General features: G+C 37.4%; 1 protein-coding gene across 1 annotated transcript; it reads right to left on the bottom strand.

Annotated features, from left to right (window-relative positions):
- Window positions 1–520: 520 nt before the first annotated feature.
- On the bottom strand, window positions 521–14,620 carry LOC113672645 (transducin-like enhancer protein 3). Its single transcript, XM_027188952.2, has 21 exons — window positions 13,585–14,620; window positions 13,370–13,470; window positions 13,021–13,084; window positions 12,357–12,401; window positions 10,719–10,781; window positions 9,704–9,778; window positions 6,843–7,020; window positions 6,487–6,494; window positions 6,149–6,389; window positions 5,989–6,035; window positions 5,848–5,901; window positions 5,513–5,644; window positions 5,319–5,418; window positions 4,971–5,040; window positions 4,270–4,354; window positions 3,351–3,620; window positions 3,143–3,211; window positions 2,551–2,866; window positions 1,883–2,006; window positions 1,455–1,635; window positions 521–1,377 (listed from the first exon to the last, which is right to left on the bottom strand). Exons 1-21 carry the CDS (start codon window positions 13,603–13,605, stop codon window positions 1,270–1,272), a joined length of 2,352 nt encoding a protein of 783 aa, XP_027044753.2. The 5' UTR covers window positions 13,606–14,620; the 3' UTR covers window positions 521–1,269.
- Between the last annotated feature and the right edge of the window lie 9,910 nt (window positions 14,621–24,530).

A 24,530-nucleotide genomic window follows, 5' to 3' on the forward strand; every position in this document is an offset into this window, starting at 1 on the left:
ATTGGTTTACAATTCAACTGAGATCACTGATGAACTTGAGGATTCAGTCATCGAAAACCTATTCGAATCGGACTGTGAGTCGGTTTAAAGACACTGAACATTTTACTTAAATCACGCAATTGCAATGCAGTAATTATATTCAAGCTACCAGCAGTACTGTGAGTAGAAATAATGTTTATGAACGGCTGTTATGATAATAATTCAAGTTGTGAATGTAGGTATATTAGTAAGGACTTCAAGTTACAACATTTATAAAACGTTTGACTGTTACTGAATAGAAAAGCTTGTAGATAGGTGCTCGGTGCGTTCGATATTTGTAGTAGCAACTAGTTAGAAATTGTTGTAAACATATTATTGATGAATTCCCAGCTCTTGTTAATTAAGTGAAAAAATGGAAGTTTTAATTCTTGGTATTTGTCATGAAATCTTTTTTTTCGGAAAAAAGAGGTCAAAAATTAGGGTGCGTATTATACACAGGCCCGCATTATACACGGGTAAATACGGTAAGCAAAACTACAAATCAAACACAAATTCCAAGAACTTTATTTAATTCTAACGTTTTTGCAAATGTTAGCAGTCTTTTAACAAAAGAAGATGCATGAAAGATATGCACATGCAAAAAACTAGGCAGCTGTTTAACCTTGGGGGGATTTTTTTACAATACGCTCAATCTTTTAAAACTTATTTAACATTAAAAAAGATTCACTCTTTATCATCATATACTAAGTTTTCTTTGAGTGATATCTGACAAAATTCACACACTTAATAGTTCAATTCTGGTACACTCTTTCTTTCATGAACTGCCCAATCCCCTCTCCTCTGAGGCAGTTACTTTAAGCATAACAACTAAAATTTCCACATATTTTTCCACAAGTAGAAATGACTGGATAGTTGTTGCCATGCCTTTCACAGAAGGAATAAACTGTGAATAAGACACACCCATGTGGTAACTAGAAATGTGATGAGGCCATGGGTCTTTAACTGACACAACAAACATATTGACAATCCAAGTTGCGATGAACTCTAGAAGCAAGTGAAAAGTGTTCTATCCAAAATCATGTCTTACAAAAAACCGTACTCCATCCAAACAATGCATCTGTACATGTGCTTTTCAGACTTTGTGCAAGAACATCCATGTACATGGCACAATCAGTCCTACTTTGATCCTTCTTGACGCAGATTCGGATGTGCTGTCTATCCATTCATTTCACACAGGAGGGACAAAAATCAGTCCTGTTTGTTTTTATCGGTACATTGTACCTCACACATTTAAAATATCACCTCATAGAGGGTTGCTTTCTTATCACCTGATCCTGTTACGATGTATTTGTCGTCTGTAGATATATCACAGCTCAGGACAGATGATGATTCTTTTGACTGTAAGTTAACAGAAACCAGGGTTTAGAAAAATAAACGACAGCAAGCTATTTAGCTTTTAAACAAACTCTACAAACCTGAAAGATGCTGGCTCCATAGGGTGTTCTCCAGGCGTTCAGCAAGTTGTCTTTGCCTGTCGTAATAAACCACTTGCCAGAGTAGGCAAACTTTAATGACAAAACACAACTTTCATGCAGATGGAGCTGATACTTGTCTGGTTTTGTCTGGTGAAGTACTTCAACATTACTGTTCTCCATTCTAGGGAAGGAAAACAATAGCTCTGTTTAGTTTGGCCTCTTGCAAGATTTTAAACTGCAATTTTTAATGTGTCAGTTCCAGAATACAAATAATTATTCACATCAGTATTCCAAACAAAACTTTCAAACAAGTGTCCCATATCACCAATGCATGTGAAGCAACATTAATTAACATTATTTCACAATCCAGAACTGATTGATATGTATTGGATATTGTAAGGAAACTCTAAGAATTGATCATTGCTTACCCTACAGCCAGCCAATCACCAGAAGGACAATACCCTAATGAGAAGATCTGTGATGTGAAATCATGCTGCTGAAGTTGTCGGCCTTCTCTCAGATCCCAAGATCTTACTGTGTTGTCTAAACCACCTGTCAGAAAGAACAGATCAATTAATAGTGATCTGAAATAATTTACTGTACAAAAAAAAAAAAACTTTAACCCACACAAAGATGGTCACTGGCAAATATATCCACATCCCTTTGTAAAACTGATAGAAGGAACCACACAGAAACTGCATTTGCCTACAAAATCTTCAACCCTTTGACTCACAGAAGTGATTAACATGTAACTTCTCCCTTTAATTATCCATACATTATCCAGCAAACAGGTAACAAGAATACTTAAACTCATAAGGTTTAAGTTGCTATCTTGATCTAACACCAAATTCTTGTAAAGGGATTTACAAAGAAATGTATAGCAACTAGAGAAGAGAATTAACAATCAGACCTTGGGAGTTTAAAGGCTAAAAAAAATACCAACACATACAAAACTTGTGAAACAACTTCAACCACATAAACAGAGAATGTATCTTTTAAGTTTTTTTAATTGATAGTTTCAGAATGATGTAATTAATGACAGATGTGTGCTAGGAAATTATTTGGTCAGAAAAAAAAAAAAAAAACACCTCCTTACCAGTCCATAACTTGGTCCCATCTGGTGAAATATCAATACAACTTGCACCATCTGTATGACCTTGGAATTGTCTGACTAAAGTTTGATTATGCAAGTCCCAAACTGCAATATTTCCATCACTGCAACAGCTAAAGCAAACTTTGGAGTCTGGACTTATTGCCAATGCATAACATGCTGGTGCATTTGAAGTTAACTCATTCTTTATACGAGGTTGTGACGAGGCCAGATCCCAAATTGTTAGAGTACTAGCTTCACCACCAACAATTAATGTTCTTCCATCAGGCAACAGTCGGCAGGATCTAATGTAGTTATCCCTCTGCCAAAAAAATACACAAATACAAATTAGGTTGCTACTTAGTCTTACAGTCACAAGAAAAACTGAAGATTTGTGGCTGATTCAACCTGATTTATTTTTCTGTAAAAAGTTTCAAGTTCTTAAGACAAGCCCAACAAAAATCAAAACCTAGTGTAGAGTATGTTTTGTTTTTTTTTCCAACAACCATGGCAATGTAGACAATATAAGATGAGCTAAGAATTTGAATATTATCTCACCCTCTCAATGGTGCAAATATGAACTTTATTAACTGCTTACCAAACATTCTAATGTTGATATCGGGCTTTTCCCACTACTTTGACCAATATCCCACACTTTGACACAGCCCTGTAGAAGAAGGAAAAATTGCATTACTAAACATCATTCCATACAATAATCCCTTGAAACAAAAAATTGTCATTGCTTAGCTACCTATGATAACCCAAAAACCAAACGAAGTCATTTACATGTAGGATATGATTCTTACTTTTCCTCCTGTGTAAACATGACGAGTTGGATGGCTTATCGTGACAGCACAGACTACTTCCCCATGATTAAGTTGATTGATCTGTCTGGCATGCCGTGGGATATTTGAACCAATCAGTGCATCAGGTGGAAATGGTACAGCTTGCATTTGGCCATCACCACTGACATAAAATGAATATGCAGGTTTACCCCCTGGGGGTCCTGCAGGGAGACCTGGTCCCAGAGGAGGCATACCAACTCTTGTTGCAGGGGAACCATGTTCAAAGCCAACCTGTTCAAATGTGAATTTTCAAAGGTCAATCACTACAAAGAGGTGTCTAACATGACTTTACCACAACTTGGAATTGACCTTATCATTTAGCCTTAAACTTCCAGAAGTGACTACATGTACTTTCTCCCTGTGATATCCAAAAATTTTCTAGCAAACAGGTAATGAGAATACTTCTCACTAATTTACAGGAAAATTTGTAGCAGCCAGAGGGGAGAACTAACAGTCAGATCTTGGTAGTTAAAGGGTTTAAAAAGGAGATAGGAGTTTCATGCAAAGAGTTATCTGACCAGATTTAAATGGCATAGGCTATATTTTTATCCAGATTTAGAGCACATCCTCTCGTTAACTTTCACAAATTTTTAAAATTAAGACTAGCTGCGTCTCAACCGGATAAATCAACAGAAAATTTTCCATTCATATCTCAAACAGGGCTCGATGACCAAATCACTGACACTGCACCAATACCAGGAGCAAAATCATCACATGATAACAAGGTATGGTCAGGATGTCTTTGACAAAGACAGTAGAAAAAGCATTTCATAATAATTCCTTAGGATAAAATTTGCCCTAAAACAACTTCTAGACAAGGCAGTGGACAATAATGAGGGTAAATTAACTTTTGCTTGAAAGAAACTAAACAATTTCATACCAGTGATCTACCATAACCAATTCCACTGGCAGACATTCCTGGAGTCATCACTGAGGGTGAAAATGATGTCGGACTTGAAAGTTCACTGCAAATGAAAGTTGTTAGAATAGAGAAAAATTACTTTTCGAATACTCATTGTTGATAAAGACAGCAACCTCCTTCCTCAATAAATCTCTCAACAAAGTTATAGAGTTCTTCATACATTGTGAGTAACATCTGCAGACTGTGCTCATCAAACTCAGTGCTATGAGGTTTACCATAGCTGAGTACCCACAAATCTATTTCACATCACTTGACCCTTCACACCTAACAACAGCATGTAAACTCTCCTTACTGTTCTCAATACTTTTCCTAAGGTGCTGACAAGGAGAATTTAGAAAACAATCAGGGGCTTCTTTAGTTGATAATCTTTTCCTTTATTCTGGTGACCTTAATGTGTGATTCAGGGGTGATAATGTAAGAAGAAATTAGATGCTAGTCACTCTTAAAGGTCAAAGGTTCTAAAGAGATGGCAAATTTTGAGCTTGGTCTTCGAATAAAGTAAGTTTTTTTTGTTGTTGCAAAAAGCATGGAATGAAGAAGAACCTTGTTAAGAACTCAGTTGTTACTACTCTCTACACTCATGACAAACTGAGTAACATTTTTATTCACATTTAATAATTGAGCAACAAATACTTTTTCAACACAAAGTGAATTCCTACCCAGCAATAGCATTGACATATGGGTAAGGTCCTCCTGGTACGGACATTGCTGGCCTCACAGCTGGTGCAGCTGGAATTATTGGATACACAAACAAATTAAATACTAAATCACTAAAAACCACAGTACTGTTGTGATGACTACCTTCTAGCCAATGTTTTCTTATCCATCTTTTGTTAAAGTTATTACAATAAAATGAAGACACAAAGGAGAAAAACACAAAATTGAAGACCTACAGTATGGCTCAGGCAGCAAAGAAGAGATGTTTGAGAAAACACAGTTTTATTTTTGTCTTTCAGTGAGAGAAATGGCAATCAGAATGACAGTCTTTACACAAGAACACAACTCACCGACTGGTGTTTTGACCGAAGGTGATGATCTTGATGGGCTTTTCCTTCCAGATGAGCCTGTCTCTGATGTTTGTCTTTCAAGCACAGCTTTGCTTTCAGACTGCAGGGGTAAAATTCAGCCAATATATTATGATCAAGTAATAAGCAATGAAGCCAAACTGCAAAATGGAAAACCAGAAGCAAAAAGTGTTTACCTTTGGGTGTTTGGATGAAGGTGTTGATGAAGATGAAGATGGGTTGGTAGGAGATCCAGAGTCTTTCCTAACTTTTTTGTCACTTAGAGGGGGTGAGTCAGGTCCATTTTCTACTCTGGGAGAATTAGCATCCTTGAAAAAAATATGTGTTGAAGTTAATTAGAAATGACTAAATATTTCACAAAGAAAGGCCTCAGCAAACAGGAGAGTCCTTCCAACTACTTGCAAAGCCTTCTAGAAAGCACTGTAGGAGTAATGGAGGAGCAATATGTTTAAGCTCCAGCATCTTCAGATTGGTAACAAAATAAATTAAACAATAGTCCACAGAATATTACCTCATTGGAGACATCCACAACTAAATCACCATCACTTTTTTCTGCATCACTTTCCTTGAAAAGAGCCAAATATATTAATAAATAAATGTACTTATTTAATTACTTAAAAACCATACAGTTGAGTACACAGCATGTCCTTACCCCTGAATCTTTGTCATCTCTCTTTCTTTTGCTGTTATTCTTTGTTCCTAGCAAAACATGAGAGGAAAACAGAATAAGAATACAATTTAAATTGAACCCAGTTCTACCAGAGAGCAAATCTGTGAGACAGCAGTAGCATCACCTTCAAATGTGCACTGACCATTAACATGTCTTTCTCGTTCTCTTTCTCTGTCGCGATCCCTGTCTCTTTCTCTGTCACGCTCCCTGTCTCTGTTTTCCCTGTCTCTATCTCTATCTCTGTCTCTGTCTCTTTCCCGTTCTCTTTCTCTATCTCTTTCTCGCTCCCTGTCCATGTGTCCATCATCACTACCATGTGACGACAAGTCAGATGCTCTGTATTTTTCTGATGACCGCATGTGTCCCAGCGGTGAGAGGGAATTCTAAAAGAAAATTTATGATTAGCAAAGAAAAAATAGAGACCTTTAACACCAAAAAAATAATTGAAAGTGGTGAAAATAGTAGTGAAAATACTCTTACCATGCCATCTAGTGGGATGAATGGAACATAAAAGAAAGAACAAAAACTGAATTAGAAAAAGTACCAAAAAAAACAAAGACCAGTTACAAAAAGAGACTTGTTTTTACTACAGTTGGCAAGTCCATTGAAATCTGAGGGTTGCAAGGGAATCTTACAACACAAACAAAGTTACTCTACAAAGAAAACACTTGAGGAACAAAAACAACTATGCAAACAGCCAAAACCCTTCAGAACCACAATTGGGTAAGGCAGCATTTAAGGTCTTTTCAATAAACATGTTTACATAATAATTTTTCCTCCTAATTGAGGGGTCTTTCCAAAAGATCTCTAGGAAACCTATTCTTCAAGTCTATTACCTTTGTCTTCAGGTTTCATCATAGGCAAATGAGGAGGCTGAACTGACAGGTTGGAAAGAGCAAGAAGTCCTGAGGTCGCCCCAGGTGGAAGCTGTGGGGGTGTGGCACCAGGGTGGGGCAGTGGTATTGTGGGAGGATGGCCATGGAGACCTTGTAGACCCTGATGGAGTTGCTGTTGCTGTAGATAGAAACAAACTGAATTTTAACCTTAACTATTTTATTTCTCATCACTTTTGACTACTACAATATATTTACTAGAAGGAATGCATTGACCCTCACACAGCTCAAACATGAAAAGCTTTAAAATGCTCTATAACAAAACTGAAGCACAGCCCAGCTGCAATTGGGATAACTGAATTTTAAATAAATGTTTATTGAAGAGATATGTTTGAGGAGTCATGGAAGCCTTCAAGAGGATGTCACTCACACAAGATTTCTCAAACTGAGTGGCAAAAAGGTGTACACCCCTCAGCATGACACAAAATCATGGCACTAACACTGGGGGGTGATGGTTGAAAAAACATTCCAAATTTAATTCAAAAATAGCCTCCAATAGCCCCTCCTGTAATACCACAGAGCAAAAACACTTAAACTTCTTGGGAACAAACAAAAATAACTTTGTTATCATGGCCCCCAGCACTGCAGCCATCAGGAAGAGTATGGAAGATAATACATATTTGAAGAATTGGAACTCTGCTGTTTATAGTAATAAGTAATGATCAGTTGAATGCTCCATAAATATTCAGCTTGTAAAAGTTTGCAAAGCTCAATACACTAATAACAATATTGTAAAAAATTCTAGATGCCAGATCACTCTTCTATTTTCAAGGTCCAAAGATCAAAATTCATTTAGCATAAGTGGTTATTTGTTCAAGATTACAGTGATAACAAGGTGACTCCAGCAAGATGGTAACAATAGACAAGAATCCATTAACACTATCCACCATATGTCAACAGAAAGATAATATTTTTGAACAGAATAGGACTTTGGACAAGTCAAGCCTTGCTATTACATCATCACCTTTAGTTCACTAAGAGAAAAGCTACATTTACTTTGTATCATGCTAACAAAACTAGCCTCCTTTGAACAAAACTACCTTTCAGATAGCAGAACAACTAGTGAACTCAAACAGTGTAATCCTTCTACCACTCATCAGTTTAAAAGATTTTCTTTAACTCATTATCTCTTTAAATTGAGCATGGTTTCTTGTTTCAGACCTCTTCTTGATGATCAGATTATCCAAAAACAGAATGTATCAGAATTTAATACCTAGTAATCTGATTAGTGGGGCACATTCCTAAGATTCTGTCAACACTGTTAGGCTATTTAAATACATACAAAGCAACATTTACCCCAACAGTATAATACAGCAGTTAGGCATACTTCAGTGGAACTTGAGCCAAAACTAACAAAAGGCTAACTCAGACAAAAGGTAAATAAACATTTCAAACTATTCGAGTGCTCATTTATCAAAGAGAGCTGATTAAATTACCAGCCCAGATGCTCAGGAATAGATAAAAATCAACATTAGAATTTGTGAGAGTGTCAGTTCTGCATTTAACTGAAAAGTGCCACAACACCTTTATCTCATTTTCATCTATCTGGCAAACCTGTACTTAAAGATAATTACAAAATTACTGAGTCTAGGGCCTAATATTGACTGAATATCACAATTTACCTAGTACACATCAATATCACAACAAGCTTCATGTGGAAAACAAGCTCTAAAAAGCCATACAATTGTTTTGCCACAGAAAAAAAAGTTAACACCCTTTAGCTACTACTTGTTCACCTGAAGGTCTGTCTTACCCTTTTTGATCTTTGATGTACAATATAATATATCACTCACATTCCAATGCAAGAAAAAGGAAATTTCAGCACACAAACAATATCTCCAAGTACCTAACACAGTTTCCAATCATTTTCAAACCTGACTTGTTTTGGAATTCTTCTCACAAAATATTGATCAATACATTCTCAATGGGGAAAATGATATAAGAGATAAAATTTCCAGGTGGTAGATATTGTGCCTGCATCATAGCAATGAATTCTCAGCACTCAATTAAATTATGTGGTCCATTAATTTTACAAAGACCTAAAATTTTAGAATCATTACCTAACAATGGCAAAAAAAACACCAGCCATAAAACATCCCTTATCCTTTTCAATGAAAACATCTTTTAAAAAGTATATTTTTTACTGCACCAAAACAGGTGACAATCTTTGTCTCTATGTTACAGAGCCCAGTTAGTGCCATCACATATTTCTCATCAACTTTTTTTTTTTTCACAACTTCAACTATTTTTCACAACTTCAACTTTTTTTTGCGACTTAACCTTTTTTTTTAAGACTTCAAACTTTTTTCATGACTTTAACATTTTCTCAAACCCCACTTTGAGCTACATGGGTGGGGACAGGGGTAATAATCAGCCCCTCCTATATGCTTCTCATCGATATTCTGAACCTTTGTTTCCAATCTTCAGTTGTTTGTTACAAAACAGTGAATACAAACTTTACCCTTTAACCCTTAAGAGTGAGTGGCATCTAGTTTTCCCTTACAATATCAGCCCTGAATCAAACATTAAGGGCATGAGAATAAGAGAAATGATCAACAACTAAAGAACTCTTGACTGTTAAACAAATTCTCCTTTTCAGACCCTTAAGAAATGTATAAAGAACAGTGTGGAGAATATGCATACTGATGTTAGGGTGTAAAGGGTGAATCATTGATGAATACTTGCATTCTGACATTTCTCTCCTACTTTCTTTCCCCACAAATCTCCTTCCCATTTTCTAATACTTTCCCTGGTTCCCACCTCCCCTCCATCTCGAAAACTTAGGGTAATGGTTGAGATCTTACCCCAATAATGGCATTCAATTCAGTCATCGTCACCTGTTTGGCTCTCTCTACTGCTGCTGCAACTTGTTGTTGGTGCTATAAAAAGAATCGGACACAAAAAGATTAGCACTAAACAAGATCGACAAAACATGAAAACGAATCTGTTAAAATCATTTAATAGGAAAGTATCCCAATAAAACTTTAATCACAATTTAGGTAAAATTATAATAGTTGAAAAACAGCTCTAGAACTTGCTTAAATACATTCTTAATGGCCAAAGTGACTTCTACTCTCCTAGACTAGAACCAATTCAGATTAGTCTGCATGAAGAATTAATAATCATTCAGTGAAACTTTATTTACATTCCAAATTGTTTTTATCATGTAACTGCTGTTTCAATTTCCATGTTCACAAACTCAATCTTTCACGTAATCTTTGTGAATTGTGTCATGTCTGTAATATTTAGTGCAATCATTCAGTAGCCAATTGGTACTGGAATTTTGGAATTTATATTACAATATGTGAAGGCAAAATCTTCATTAAATCACCCCACAGTGGCCTTGTTTGATGACAAACAGCTCTACATTAACAAACCCTGGAGGTTGTTGAAAGGAACTCTTCTTAAAAAATATTCGTAATAATAAATAGGCTATCAATTTTGACAGACATGAGCTGAGAACTTTTTGTGTCAACACTGGAGAATACTACAAACTATATCAAATCACACTTTGTATATAAAAAATGCATCAAAGTAAGCCGCCAATAAAAGAAGAGAAAGATCAAGATTGTTAGAGACCCTGCGGAACCATTTGTTGATGAGATTAGGGATTACCTATACCACCCCATTGCTGAACCTTCTAGTAATTAATGACAGCATGTGATGATGATGATGTGTACTCATTCACTAGTCTGTCAGTGACACCTTCTGTACTTGATTTAAAAGGTCGCAAGAGAAGCACATGAAAGAGAAATATTCATCCTTTCACTATAAAACAGAACACATTTCTGCTTATGAGTGGACTCACGCAATACTCACATCTTGAGAGAGAAATGGTATGATTTGTGCACAGATTGCATTTAACCTTTTAGCTATCTCTGTCTGAAAAAAATTAAAATAAACAAATATCAACTTTCCCATAAGTTTGTATGATTTAAATATGAATGATATTTTACAATAATTTGCACACATTGATATAAATTATTAAGAAAAATGAAACAATGACAAGAAAGACAGTTGAATGAGACTGTTTTACGTCCATGCAGTAACAAAACCATCCCTCAAATTAGCCTACAAGTAATGAAAACACAACAGAGATCACATCATTGATTATTCTAGAAGAATTCTTTGTTTCCATAATTGATCATATTTTTCCTGTTGCTTAAAATTGTTACACACCAGAGAGCTGTCTGAATAGGAAATTTGCTCAATTTTGTGGTTATTCTGCGGAGGAAGCAGTGTTTAACAAACCGACTTCCTTTCACAGTTGAGTAATTTTATCGTTAAGTGCAAACTGTGCTGTATCCTCTAAACCATAAAAAAAATACCCAATGAGGCTTCACAAACAACCAGTTTGGTTAATTTAATCTTTCTCAACTTTTGCTCTTCATTTTTTAACACCGAGAAGTAAAAGCACATTTTGCAGTACTGAGATTGGACACATCAATTCTTCCAATCACATTAAATTATTTTGATTATGAATATTTTCTAAGTAAGAAATTGTTGGCTCACCCGCAAGGTGATCACACAAAAATTAGGGACCACCTTGTAAACAGAGCCATATTCGACATATCACGTCCCGACAATTACATACATTGACGCGACTACAACCTGCATTAAATTAACACCACGACAAAGACAACGTGATGACAATATAAATCCCTTTGGGATGACAGACGCATGACATGGCTGATTGATCTGCTTTACTCTCTCGCTTAATCTTGGTATTCAGTTCCCATAACGGATTATTTGATTACAGCTCGAGCGCGCACTAATATGGCCGCGGCGTGAGCGCACAGGCGATCGAACGAGAGCGTTCTAGCCCCGAGCAGGTGAGGGGCTATGCAAACGACTTGTGCCAAAATAAACAAATTTACACGAGCTACAATTAAGAATAGAAAGCTTGACATATTTTAAAAAGCCTCTAAAACCGTCAGCGGAACGTTTAAGTATCTTGTATTCACCGTAGGCTTTGTATTCAATTTGCAATTAATTCTTCCGTAGCCATTCTTGTTTATATTAGGACACCAATTTACCAGGCTGTTTGAGAAGTCAAGGCTTCAAGTAGATTTTAATTTGCATTTCGGAAAGGAAAAATGTAAACCATTAGAGGTTGTCGCCTCAAAGTTTGTCTAAGGTGTAATGCAAGACTGTTGATGAATAAACCATGCCAAAAATTTAATCCTTAATTTTGCGGGAGATAAAGCGACTCAAGGACATACTTTCAAGTCCACATTTCCGTTCAATAGTGTTTGTCTTTCGGACTGGATGAATGTCAGCAAAGCTTGCCAAAAATAATTCGCTCGTTTATCTATCAACGGCTTATCTCAACGAGTGGTCGTATCAAGTGATGTCGCCAAAAAGATGACTTCTTGATCTCGTTGAGAGGAATTTACATTGTAGGAACCATCACTGGCAAACCCACTTTCTATCACATTGTCACGTAGTATTACAGACCTGTTTATGCATCTCCACGTTGAGTCCATATGACATCTCGTAATACTGCAAGAAAAAATAAAAACAAACGTCATTGAAGTGTGAACTGTCCGAGAAGCGTTCTCACTGAACGTTGTAAGTGACATGCAACGTCGGCATAACGTGGGGTTAGATACAAATCTTTAATCCCAACATGCTCCGTAGGAACACATCTGCTTGTAGCTACTGAACAATACACTATACAAGTCGGCTAGCCGATTTCTTGGGATTACAAGATTAAAACGCCGAGCTAAATTTCTTCCACAAATACAGATCAACTATCTATTGCAAATTAATTACAGCGGGGCGACTCCATTATTACACAATTAGAAGGAAAAGGCCTTGGGCTACACGGTCAGAAAAGCTATTAACCTAATACAAACCTTATCGGGAATATAAACGAACACTTGGTATTCACATCTTGAGGCCAAAACCTCTAACGTCACAGAAAAGTAAACAATAGCAAAGATGACTGGCTCAATAGTTTTTTGCTTTCCAAATAACAAAAGTAGCCCGAGCTCGTATTTCGTGAATACACAATTTTTAGGCTACAAAGATGTGCGCGCGTGTTAATCGAAAGGTCCTTGAGGTTGACATGAGCAAAATACTGGATAAAAGCACGTAACATCGAAAAGATCTTGCTTACCATAACATAATGCCTTTGCATCTCTGTCTTCTCGCTTGCTAGCTTTTCACACTCTAACTTCAAGCTAAAAGCAAGAAAACAGTACAATGTAAATATTGTGTTGAAAGCCTACGATAAGATTAACTTTACATGACATAATGGCTCGATGCTTCTAAAATAAATTAAAGTTATACGCCGAGCTAGGGACTTCTGAAGACCCTTTTCGCTGGGCATCACATCGTAAATCGAAATTCACGCCTCATAAGCCATTTGCCAAACTTTAACGCGCCAAACTTCTACGAACACAAATGATGTTTTCGGGTCGGTCAATTCATGCAGCGAACAGTAATCAACAGACTTGAGAACTTACCTGTGGTACTGTGCTTGAAGAAAGTTAAATTCTTCTTTGATACGATCGCATGAATCGGCTACAGTAAACTTGAATGGTTGGCCGGAAGGTTGATGCGGTGTCTGGGAGAGGGAGGAAATTACGATTTTTGAGCTCGACTTGTGAAAGAGCCGGGGTGTCACATTACGAGAGCCTGTTTTACAATAACTACCATTTCAACACGAATTTTCACTTACCGTATGTCGACTTTGATACATGTTGGTCGACAATCCTTGATAGCCTTGTTCAGTGATAGCCAGAAAGGCGCGAGTTAAGCGAAGTCCAAATTTTCCACACACTCACAATAAGTTGTCTCAACACAGCATATTGAAGTACTCAAGCATTTCGCGAACCGTTTGTTCACGCTCGGGTCGCTACCAACGACTAGTGGGCTCGGGTGCAAATCGTTTCTATCGATTAGACACTTTGAATTAAGTCACACAGTAAGTTGGAGTAGAATCGTTTTTGGCCGCTTCGGACGAAAAGTTTACCACGCTTTAAGTCCACAACTCAGCGACGAAACTTGAACAAATATCAGCGTTGAAATCGACACAGCAAAATGACACGGGAAAACGCGGCACGCGGTCCACCAACATGTAACACCATAACACCCCAGGGGGAACACCATATATGGAAAGTGTTTAATCTATATTTATTGCCAATCTAGTCAAAACCAATCAAACATGACTCAGGGACAGAAATATCCCACGTGGTTTTGTGTCATCTCGTGGGGTAAACAAGGCCCAATCAACGTTAAGAGTGTGTGAAAAAACACCCGAAACACCTGCATTCTTGCCGCCTTAATGAGATCAAGGGTGTCATTCAGACTTTAACGAGCTGCTTGAGATGTCAATCAAAGTAACGTGGTATAGTGTTGACAAAAGAAGTGGTCCGCCCACAGCGAGTTCTTCAAATGAACGCTTTGTAAATTGGTTTCCAATATCGCCAAACCAAACAATGGAAATCAGCAATTTTACCGCATTGACCAATCACTCGCGACTTCCTTTCACAAATTGCACAGGGTCTTGCATCTTGGTGGTCAAAATAGATAGCGTTTTAGATCACGTTTCACAGTCTTTTGGCTGCGCCATGATGCGTGAATAAATCGCTTGTTTCTGGAGTTTTCGCCGAAAGACGACTGAAAACGCCCTGTCTCAGATCGAAAAAAGCTCCTCGATCCAATATTTACCGAGTGCTTCAGCGCGTTAGTCTTCCCACTACACAGAAAATTATTCTGACAATTGATAATTTTAATACGTATGTACTGGCCGAGTCCCTCATAAAATATTTGATTTTGTTATCAAGAAATTGAATGTGGGAGAAAGCGGATCTGTAATCTCCCATCTTACTGAATTACTCCCGGCGGGCATTCGCAAATATATAGCACTCGGGCGCCGGCTTGACGCCGCAAAGACACATTGAGTTCTAAAGATAAAAGCTTAATTAACACAATAATCGCGAGATGAGTGTTGCTAATTAGTGATGGTGTAATTACGTAAATTACAGAGTCTAATCGCACTAATGACTTGAGAATTGTAATGAAAAACACAAGAATCACGTGGGGCTATTTATGAGCGACAACAACACAGGGTCAAGTTTTCGCGATCCTCGATTGGTTGAATTAATTCGGGGCCAACTTTAGAGCTTACGTTTGGGTGATATAGACAAACTGAACTGATAACAATTGACCAATTTAGCTACAGAATCTGATGTTTATCATAAATGACACGTGCAAGGACTCTATAACCTGAAGCAATTGAAACCAGCTTAAGATTTAGTCGTCAGGAAGCAAACACGAATCATTGTTCAAAGGATTCAGGACAACACGAAAGTCAAAACACGGGAACCCGTGTTATTCAACACGTTTAGTACAGCCGCTTTGGTTGTTTAGACTTATTGAAAAGCCACAAAGAGCATTTAGACTGGTTTGATTTGCCCCTCGAGTAATCAAAGTGGCTCTGACCGTCTAAAACTCTAATGTAAAATAGAGTCGTGGATTATTCAGCGTGCATTGTTTACGCAGACACTCGGAGCCTGATTGAAATTGATAATGCATACGATTTCTAAAGAATATTGTGTTTCGCTCACACGCACTAAGTTCCGACCTACAGAGCGGGTTTTATGTGTTATCAACACTCACATCATCCGCTAGCATTAGAGAGTAAGGTGACACTATATCCCCAATGCGCATGTCATACCAATTTTTGAGATTTACTTTTCACGAAGCACGAAAAATATCCTCACTCTCCTAGCGAGACAATTCGTGCCGAAGGCATGTTTGTGGCATCTTAAACATTTTATTTTTTTCTATTATTTAAAGGTGCTGGCCAAATTGACAAAGAAAACCGTTTATCAACTTAGCACGACATTTTCATCCAGGTGCAGATGTTCGCGACCGCGGCTGGTTTTAAACGACTTAATGCAAAAGGAAAAATCTCCACAGACGCACTGAAATTAAAACAAAAGCGCTGGAAAATAACTTCCTTATAAATGCATCCGCCAGTACGGAGACAACTTTAAAGATCATGCTGTGGACGAAATTTGGTTTTCTGTAAAAAAAAAAAACAAAAACAAAAACAAAAAAGAAAATATCCCTTTGGCGATACGATGAACCCTGGACTATAAGATTCGTGCCCCTTGCCAACTTGAACCCACAACAAAACAAAACACGGCTCGTAATTTTAAATGAATATTTGGTCAAAGCTGCTCGCCAAATATTGAAATAAGACAACCTGATGACAACGCGCGCACTACATTGGTCGATGACAATATGTGGTTGACCGAGCGGAACTCAATCATTTGAAAGCAGCGGACGTGCTTAATAACGCAGACAGAAGTTGTTTTGTTTGCGTTGTGTTCTGAGTGAGTCCCACAAAACCGCAAATCTATCAGCGCTGAATGAAGGCAGTCAGCCAGAACTTATTTACTTTAAAGCTGCATCAATAATTCATGCCTGATAAAATGGAACTGTTTTGAAAATACAGCTGCTTGAAAATATTTTCTTATCGATGGTCCCGATAATAAAATCCTCTCCCGCTTTTTCAAGTTCCTCTACTAGCCAGTAGCTCAGGCTAAGGGCGATCAGGGACAGACAAGCACTTTGAGTACAAAGCTGTTTTTAGTGCTGAAAGCAATCAAGGAATGAAAATAGATCTGTCAAGACCATCACTCGCCAATATCATCCAAACCGCGCAACCTCAAAAGAGACCAGTATTGCTTCATGACCATGTTCACTTCGGTAAAATTATCCATGGCCAAAAATAACACCGACGTCGTGGACAGATTTCTTTGTCAAAACGTTGTTGCGATGAAAACGTAAATTATGACTTTTTGCGCCTCGAAGGCGTCGCTTTGTTTTGTTCCTCATTGAACTGTGAAACTGCTTAGCTACCATAAACACTAAAAGTAATCGATTGACGGCGAACAAACAGACGCCTTCTGAAAGTTTATTTACCAGTGCTTTACAAATCACAAGTGAACAAAGAAATTGCCGAAATAAAGTTTTGATAGTAGCTCACCTACTGGACCCTACATGTAAATTGACGACTCTCCTAGATTCAAGGACAATCAATTTTTTCGCTTTTTTCACGCCAATTTACACTTTTTTGAAGGAAATATTTCAATCACACGACACATTTCCAACGCTTTCAAAGGCTGAGCCAATTCATGCATGATTCATCCATCATTGGTTTTGAGGTTGCCCGTTATCTCTTGGCAGAACTTATGAGGCGGAACTGTGCGCATACGAAATCTTCTGAATCTTGTTAAAACCACTCAAACCCTGTCTGCTTTCGGCGTAATCTAGATGAATTAATCGGCTTTTAAGGAGCGCTGAAAATGGATCCCTTGAAAGGGAAAGGAAATTTGCAAAGGAACTATTAGCTCTGAGATCTACTGAATTGCGAGCGCTAGATTACTTTGGCTTCCTCTTTATTTATACATGCAAAACAGTCAAACTTTTCAATTGCCCCTGTAAGAATCAAAACACGAGGTCAATGTCTGCAAAATAAATAACAATTTAAGTTTTCTTTAAAACTTAAATCAACAAAAAGCGTTCACCATATAATGTGGAAGATCCTGTGTAAATGACATAAGTAAACAATTCCTCAATGTTGATCGAGAGTTACCGAGAAAGCTTGGAAACGGCCAAATTAAAAATGATAGATTAAAATAAAATCTTACTGTTTAGCTTTTGTTTGATACAAGCTTATTTCTCAGTAACACAAAAACTGCCGATATTTCATATTCGACAGTAGATTTTTTCCTTATGTAAATAATAATATTTTGTAAAAATTGCTTAAAGTGGATCTGAAATTCAAATTTCCCGATACCGAAGACAAAAGCTTTTTACACTTTCTTAATGGCATGAATTTTCCCGTTTTTAGTTATTTGATTAAGACACAGAAACATTTAAGAAAATCTTTGTCAGATGGGTTAAGAAACGGAATTAATTGTTTCGTTTTATGTTTTTTCATGCATTATAACTTCTGCGCAAATGATTTTACACCGAAGAAATCGACCACAGACTTTGAGATACCTCTGGCAACGTTTCTTAACTCTTAACCTTATTTGTGCATTTACATTTGCAAACAAAGACTATAAAAGTTCTGAAAAAATAAAACCTAAAATATTTTTTACTATAAAGAAATTACAAGCCTACCTAAAAGCAAACTTTTGGACAATTTGTTTTCGCTTCCACATTCTACAATATCATGTTTGCTTTCTTGTGTAATTAAATGAATCTTAAATTGGTTTTATGAATATTCAAGACTGTTCCTAAGCCTATCCGTATTTACCAAGAAAAACAAATCTGTTTGACAGAAAACGACTTTGAATTAAAAGAAAAGAAGCGGCATTAAGAGAAAATCACTTTGCAAAGAGTTTTTAATGTAAATATCTTAAGCGCCATGCCACAGCTAAATGAGTTTTAAATATTGTAATCTTATCGGTTAAAATCGAGAACCAAAGCCTATTTTATGAGTTTTTGCGGTTCTTTTCGTGGTTCAAACATAGCCGTCTTGTAATTAAAGAGTAAAGATTAACGAATTATGAAAGAACCGGATAATACGAACATAATGTTGCGGTCTAGAGCGCAAGTTTAAAACTCGGTTTGCACGCAAACCAACACAAAATAACCCGCAGTTTTGGTGGTTAGGGCAAGATCACCAACATGAAAATTTAAAGGCTTCACAGCACAACGACGCCAAAATCACGTTAAAAGCACACATTTCAATATTTACCAAAAAAAAAAAAAAAAACCAAAACAGAAAAAGACCAGCAAGGTCAGCAAAATTCAATTCCCAGAATAAATCAAGCAACATTCTTCGCTGAAAATGTTTTGTTTGCGGTGTGCATAGCTCATATGCGGTTGAAAATTTCTGTTCATAAATTCTCCGCAAAAAGAGATGCTATGGCACTTCGTCATTTTTGTTATCTCAAAGTAACAAGATTTGCATCTATTTTGGGTGAACTGTGGGTTTTACGGCTCGGCTGACTATGCATAAAGCGATTTTCATCTTGATGTTTGGTTTTCTTTCTTAATCCGGGATAATTTCAGCTGCTTTTTGAGGGATTGAGGTTGAATTTGGAATTCCAGCGATAAAAGTTACAACTCGTAATAAATTCTGCAATGACCACAATGTTCGAGGATAACAAAAAATTAATTATTAGAAAACAGAAGAAATAGATTCACCGCGTAAAAGGGAAAAAATGTCCGAAAGAGAAATATACTTTAAAAGCTGAGCGCAAATGTAATCCACGGTCAAAGAATATTTTTGGACTATTTTTGTATACGAGAATTAAACCGGGAAGATTAAACATTTCAGCTGGTTTACCACGCCCGTAATGAGCCAACTCGGGTAAAACTCGTCATGGAGATTTTATACCTTTCACAATATCTTTCATGAATTAACTGCTATAATGCATCGGCTTTTGGCCAGAGCTTTTCAATTCTTTGTTTTGAAAATCTGCCCCGTGTAGTTTCATCTCTTAGTGAAAACGGTGTCCCGTATTTAGCTGGTATCGAAAAAAAAGGGAACTGCCAAAATCGGCCGATTCTCAAAATGAACAAAGGAAAGTAAAATCATACATTTTTACCAATATTACACAATTTTCGTTTCAGATAACGAAAGTACGGGGGAAACCAAAACTGTCACAATACTATTTATGAATCATTCTCTTTGATATTACTAATGTACTCGATTCAGAATTAAGAGTACTTTGAAAAGTTAAGGTGCCATTTTGAGTAATCATCAAGTGTACAGAGCGCCGTGAGATAAGTGGAAGACAGGATCGTAACTTTCTTTACTCAATATTGCATGTTTCCTTATCGCGATAGTCACCTTAATACTGGAAACAAATTGAGTTCCATAGGGGTTTTAGTAGGCGTTTTTCAAGCGCATTATCAAGTTCTAGATTGGTCCGTAATTTTCTGTGATTAAACAAACTTGTTTGACGTGTCTTTGTCCTTTGTCAAGAGAGAAGTTTACTCGTCAACGAGTAAAGGATTTTTAAGCCTACAGCCCACTTTTTTAACTACTTGAGTTAAAGACAATAAACTTGAAGAGGCCGACGAGAAAGGGATTTAAAATTCCACAAATGGTATTCCTGAGCCCAAAGCTTACAGCGAAGTAAATGGTTAATCGCGTTTGGCAGTAATTCCTTCACGTTCTGTCATGTACTTAAACACTTAATAATTTAAACTTGACCTCTCTGTAATTTTTTTTGTGTGTGTGTGAATACAGTTCGTGATCATATTGAAGTCTGTGGTTTTACGTCATGGTGAGTGGTACCAATATTATTCATGGCAGATATTTCATCCTCGGATTTCACTTTTTTGTTTAAAATATTGTACTGGTTTAAAGTTACCGATAGCTAACATGGCAAGAACGTGATATAGCTTCAGTGCGCTTTTCCGCCAATTGAGTTCGAGAAATGTGGATATACTTGTTTTCGTGACCCAGACAGGCCTAAAAGTGTTTTCCACTCTAAGTTGTTAAGTGAGGCTCTGTATGCAAATTCTAGATCAGAAAGTGATGTTTTCTACGCAGACAAAAAAAAAAAAAAAAAATGAAAAAAGCTGTATGGGGTTGAAACACAGCTCTGGAGATGTTATTTCTATTTCGACTTTCAATAAGAATATCAATCCGAGCACGTGACTCAAAACACCTTGAGGAAAAACAAAATTACAACAATACACTTATACGGTTTTTTTTTTAATATGATGTGTCAAATTTATTTGTCTTTTTTTTGCCATAACACACGAAAGGAATTCCTAGTTTCCCTTGAGTTCACCAAAGAAAATAAATCAGGTTTTATGAAGCGCAATTTCTTGCCGGTTTGTCAGTTGGTTATTTCCACCAGAAAGTGAGATTATACGGACTATACACGACACTAGAACTGAATCACGATGCTGAAGGGCTCAGCCCATCTCGTACGGAATTCGTTGTTGGTGGCCGGAGTCTACGTCTGCGATATGCCATTATGAGCCCCTCTGAACACTCTGCGCCTAAAGGTCAATTTGCAAGCCCAAGAACCATACTGATAATTACTTAAGTCTGAATTCCAAGAGCGAGTGAGAAAGCTCTTGGGAGGGGAGCCTGGTTAATCCACTCATGCACTTTATCAATTACAAGATGATGAAGCATTCAGCTGCTTATAAATGACATTAGAAGCAACCTCTTGACTCGTATTATCTCTGTGAAAAGTGGCAAATGAATGTGATTTTGGTTGAGTTAACAGGTATGCATAGCCAATGAATTCCCACCATACGGACGGCAGCTTAAGGTGAACGATTTAACTCTTCGATTCAGATGCTTTGTTAAACACGACTTGTGCAACCCAGGAATGAATTTTAAAACGAAATAGAACAGATGATTCAGCTAGAGGAAATGGAAACACCGCAACTGATCGTGCGTGATCGTACAGGGAACTAGCTGTAAGAAGCAAGCGGCTTGACATCATTATCATGCAACCGCACGGATATCAGCGAGCCATCTTAAATTGTGTGCGCTAGATAAATGTCTCGCCACATTCATGGTAGGAAATACTTGACCTTCCAACAAGCCACAGGGCAGCGGAGTCGGCTTTTTTTTAAGCGGAAGGCGGATGGTTGCAGAATGACTGACGGGGTTGCCATTTCTAATTGGCGGTAAAGGTGTTAAAATTTGAGTGCTTACAATGTCTCTAGCACATTGCGTGAGTTATTTTTACAAATTGATTTCATGCCAGTTGGTAAGTTGCAGAGTGATTAAGTACGTAATCAGAAAGTGCTCTTCAAAATATGAGCCAAATCTTGTTCTCGAGCGGCAACCAGGAGACGGAAAAAAAAAACATGGAGTCAACGTGCAGTTTTTCTAAAAGAAAACAGACTCAGTCATTTTGGTAAACATGCCAGCCTCAGCGTATGCGGCTGCTTCAGACCGCACCCCGTTGATTGGAAGCTAGACTGGAATAAAGGAAAACAGCCAAAAATAAATATTACGCGTTTGAAAACATCGAGATTAGGCAAGCATATGAAAGCTTAGAAGAGTCAGTTAACTATAACCGAAAAACATTCCTGAATTGTCAATGCCGTATCTCTGGCCTCCACAAATTATTTTCACTTAAAATTCCCCTCTAATGAATGTACCACGCTGAGTTTCTCCAGACCGAGGCAAAGGAGGAAAATACTGAGACATCCACAGGTATCGAAAGACATTAACTGGCGGAAAGGAAATCGGAATGTGAAGGCTTTTGAGATATCCGGCACATTGCGTGCAACGATATTTCAAAAGGTTAAACTTATTTTGAGGCCATATTTTATCAGCGAGGGTTAATTAAAGATCTGCAGCCTTGTTGAGTCATTTCCATATTTGTTTACAGTTTTATGATGTTTTTATATTGCATTTACCACAAAATCTTGACAGAATCGTGATGGTTTTTTTAAAAAGGAAATACTTATTGCGAGTGGGTAGAGAACGATAAAAATTCGGTTATGAATGCAAAGAATCGCAATCTCCAAAAGAAATGCTGTAAACAATGGGCGCAGGTAGATAAAATCTCAATGTGGAAGAAAAGCAAGCAACTTACAACGTTGTGATTAGATGATGATGACAAACTAGGCTGGAATAAGGCTCGTATTTACTTGCGTCATCAGATGATGTACATTGCTCTAACGCCCTCACAGGAAGCACACAATGGTTTTGTTTCATCATGAGATGGCTATATTTAAGGTCTTAAATAACTACACAAACGGACGAGCCCTATTTGTTTTACAGCCAGATGGAAAACAAGACACAGCTCCTTATGAGAGATATATGGATTTTTCGGTGCGGAACTGTGTGACCGCATCCTGTTTGAAATAGGGATTAAAATACCGCAGTTACACCCATGTCCATTGATTTTAGCACTCGGGTGAAAGCCACTTCTTCCCACGTGGTTTGTAAATTCCTTTGCGTGTTTTTTGTCGTTAATTATTTAATTAGGAAATAGAGAGCCTTTTCCGCTATCCGCGTGTTAATAGAGTTAGAGTGACATAAGTGGATGTTAAAAAATTAAGTGCTTGGCTAATGTATTGAAAACGACGGTAAGTAAATTTGAACATCTGTTGATATGTAAGATTTTCTGTTATCAGGAGTTCTTGAAAAGAAACGCGTACCATTTTAGCCACAGGATGGGTGTTGACTTAGATACTTTATAAACGTGCATTAAATGGTTCGTTGGAATTTCCATGATAATTTTCTGGCAATTTTTCCTGCGTGAATCGATATTGAAACGGAAGTATAAGCTAGTATAATTGAAATATGATTACAAGACAGTGGGTTTACATCCAATAAACGTTGCTTCGTGAGAGTATTTGCCCTTTCGTGAATTGAGAGATTCCTATTACCGGCTTCATAACACTCTTTCCTGAGTCTTCCGTTAGCGGAATGAAACATTTCTTAGGCGTAAAGTGGCTATTTTTCTTGAAATATGATCCCAACCTACCCTATGAGATTTTTCCGCAAGACGGGTAGACTGGACTTTGTAGTCAACTTGGTGAAACATATCGTTGCAAAAAAAGTTCATCAGCTTTTTCAAGGAATTTGAAATCTGGGGATTTACAACTCACTTTATTGGCCTTTGTATCGCTGAAGATTTTAATTAGTCCCAGCGAATATCCTTGGTCAATCGTTTAAACAAAGACGCCTTTTAAACTCTTTAAACTGTCAGGTAACGGAAAATTCCAAAACGCCTCGACGATAATTCATGGTAACCTACTTAAGCAGTAGGGTCTTACCAGTCACTTGCACGGCTATCAGCTGCTTTTGTTTTTGAAAGAGAAAAGTTTGACGGGTGGCAAGTGGTCTTAGAGCAAAAGCGTGGTGCACTCGTGAAATACAAACAAAAACGTTTTTTTTTTTTTACTACTTTTTCATCCGGTACCAAATACGTGGACACAGCTTGAATTTAGCAAGTGGTATGTTTTAGAAAACTATTTATCTTCTGTCTGAAACGCGACCTAACCATAAGATAGCGTCTAAATCACTTAAATGCCACCTCAACCAGTTAAACTCTATTGATAATGATCGCTCTATCTTAGATTTATACAACAAAGCTGCTTAGACTAAACTGACTGGGCACGAAAAGAATTCTTAAGTAAACAGTTCATGGCTTTACGGTGCTATGTGCTTTATTGTGGTTGTTAATAGGATTAAGGAGAGCTAATATTGTACTCTGGCATCTCGCCGCGATTTTAAAAATAGAATGACAATTTTTTTTTTCGGAAGACCCGAGACTCCAGAACAGAGCCTTGTTTCCGAGGCCGTTAATGATATAATATTGTCGGTAAAGAAAGGGACAATAATTACACTATTGAAAGACAATTAACCGCACGTAAGTATCATGCGTTCTTGCGTGGGCGTGTTGCTCGAGTGCGTGCTTGTAAATCCCGACGCGTTCTTGCCAAGGCGTGTGGCTCGAGTGAGTGCTCAAATCCCTCCGCACCCCTCGGGGGAGGGGGACGGGGAAATAGGGAATAAGAGTCTTCTGAAAGGCGGCGCGCATTCAGGTGAGTGAAGTTCATCCTTGAAGTTAGGGAGCTCTCCTGTAAAAAGAGCATACACAAAGGCCAATATTTGATCTTGGTTTAAAGTAGAACTGAAGGGAACAAAATGTCCACTAA

The sequence above is a fragment of the Pocillopora damicornis genome, chromosome 4, assembly GCF_964200805.1.
Source record: "Pocillopora damicornis chromosome 4, jaPocDami1.2, whole genome shotgun sequence".
NCBI classification, from domain to species: Eukaryota; Metazoa; Cnidaria; class Anthozoa; order Scleractinia; family Pocilloporidae; genus Pocillopora; species Pocillopora damicornis.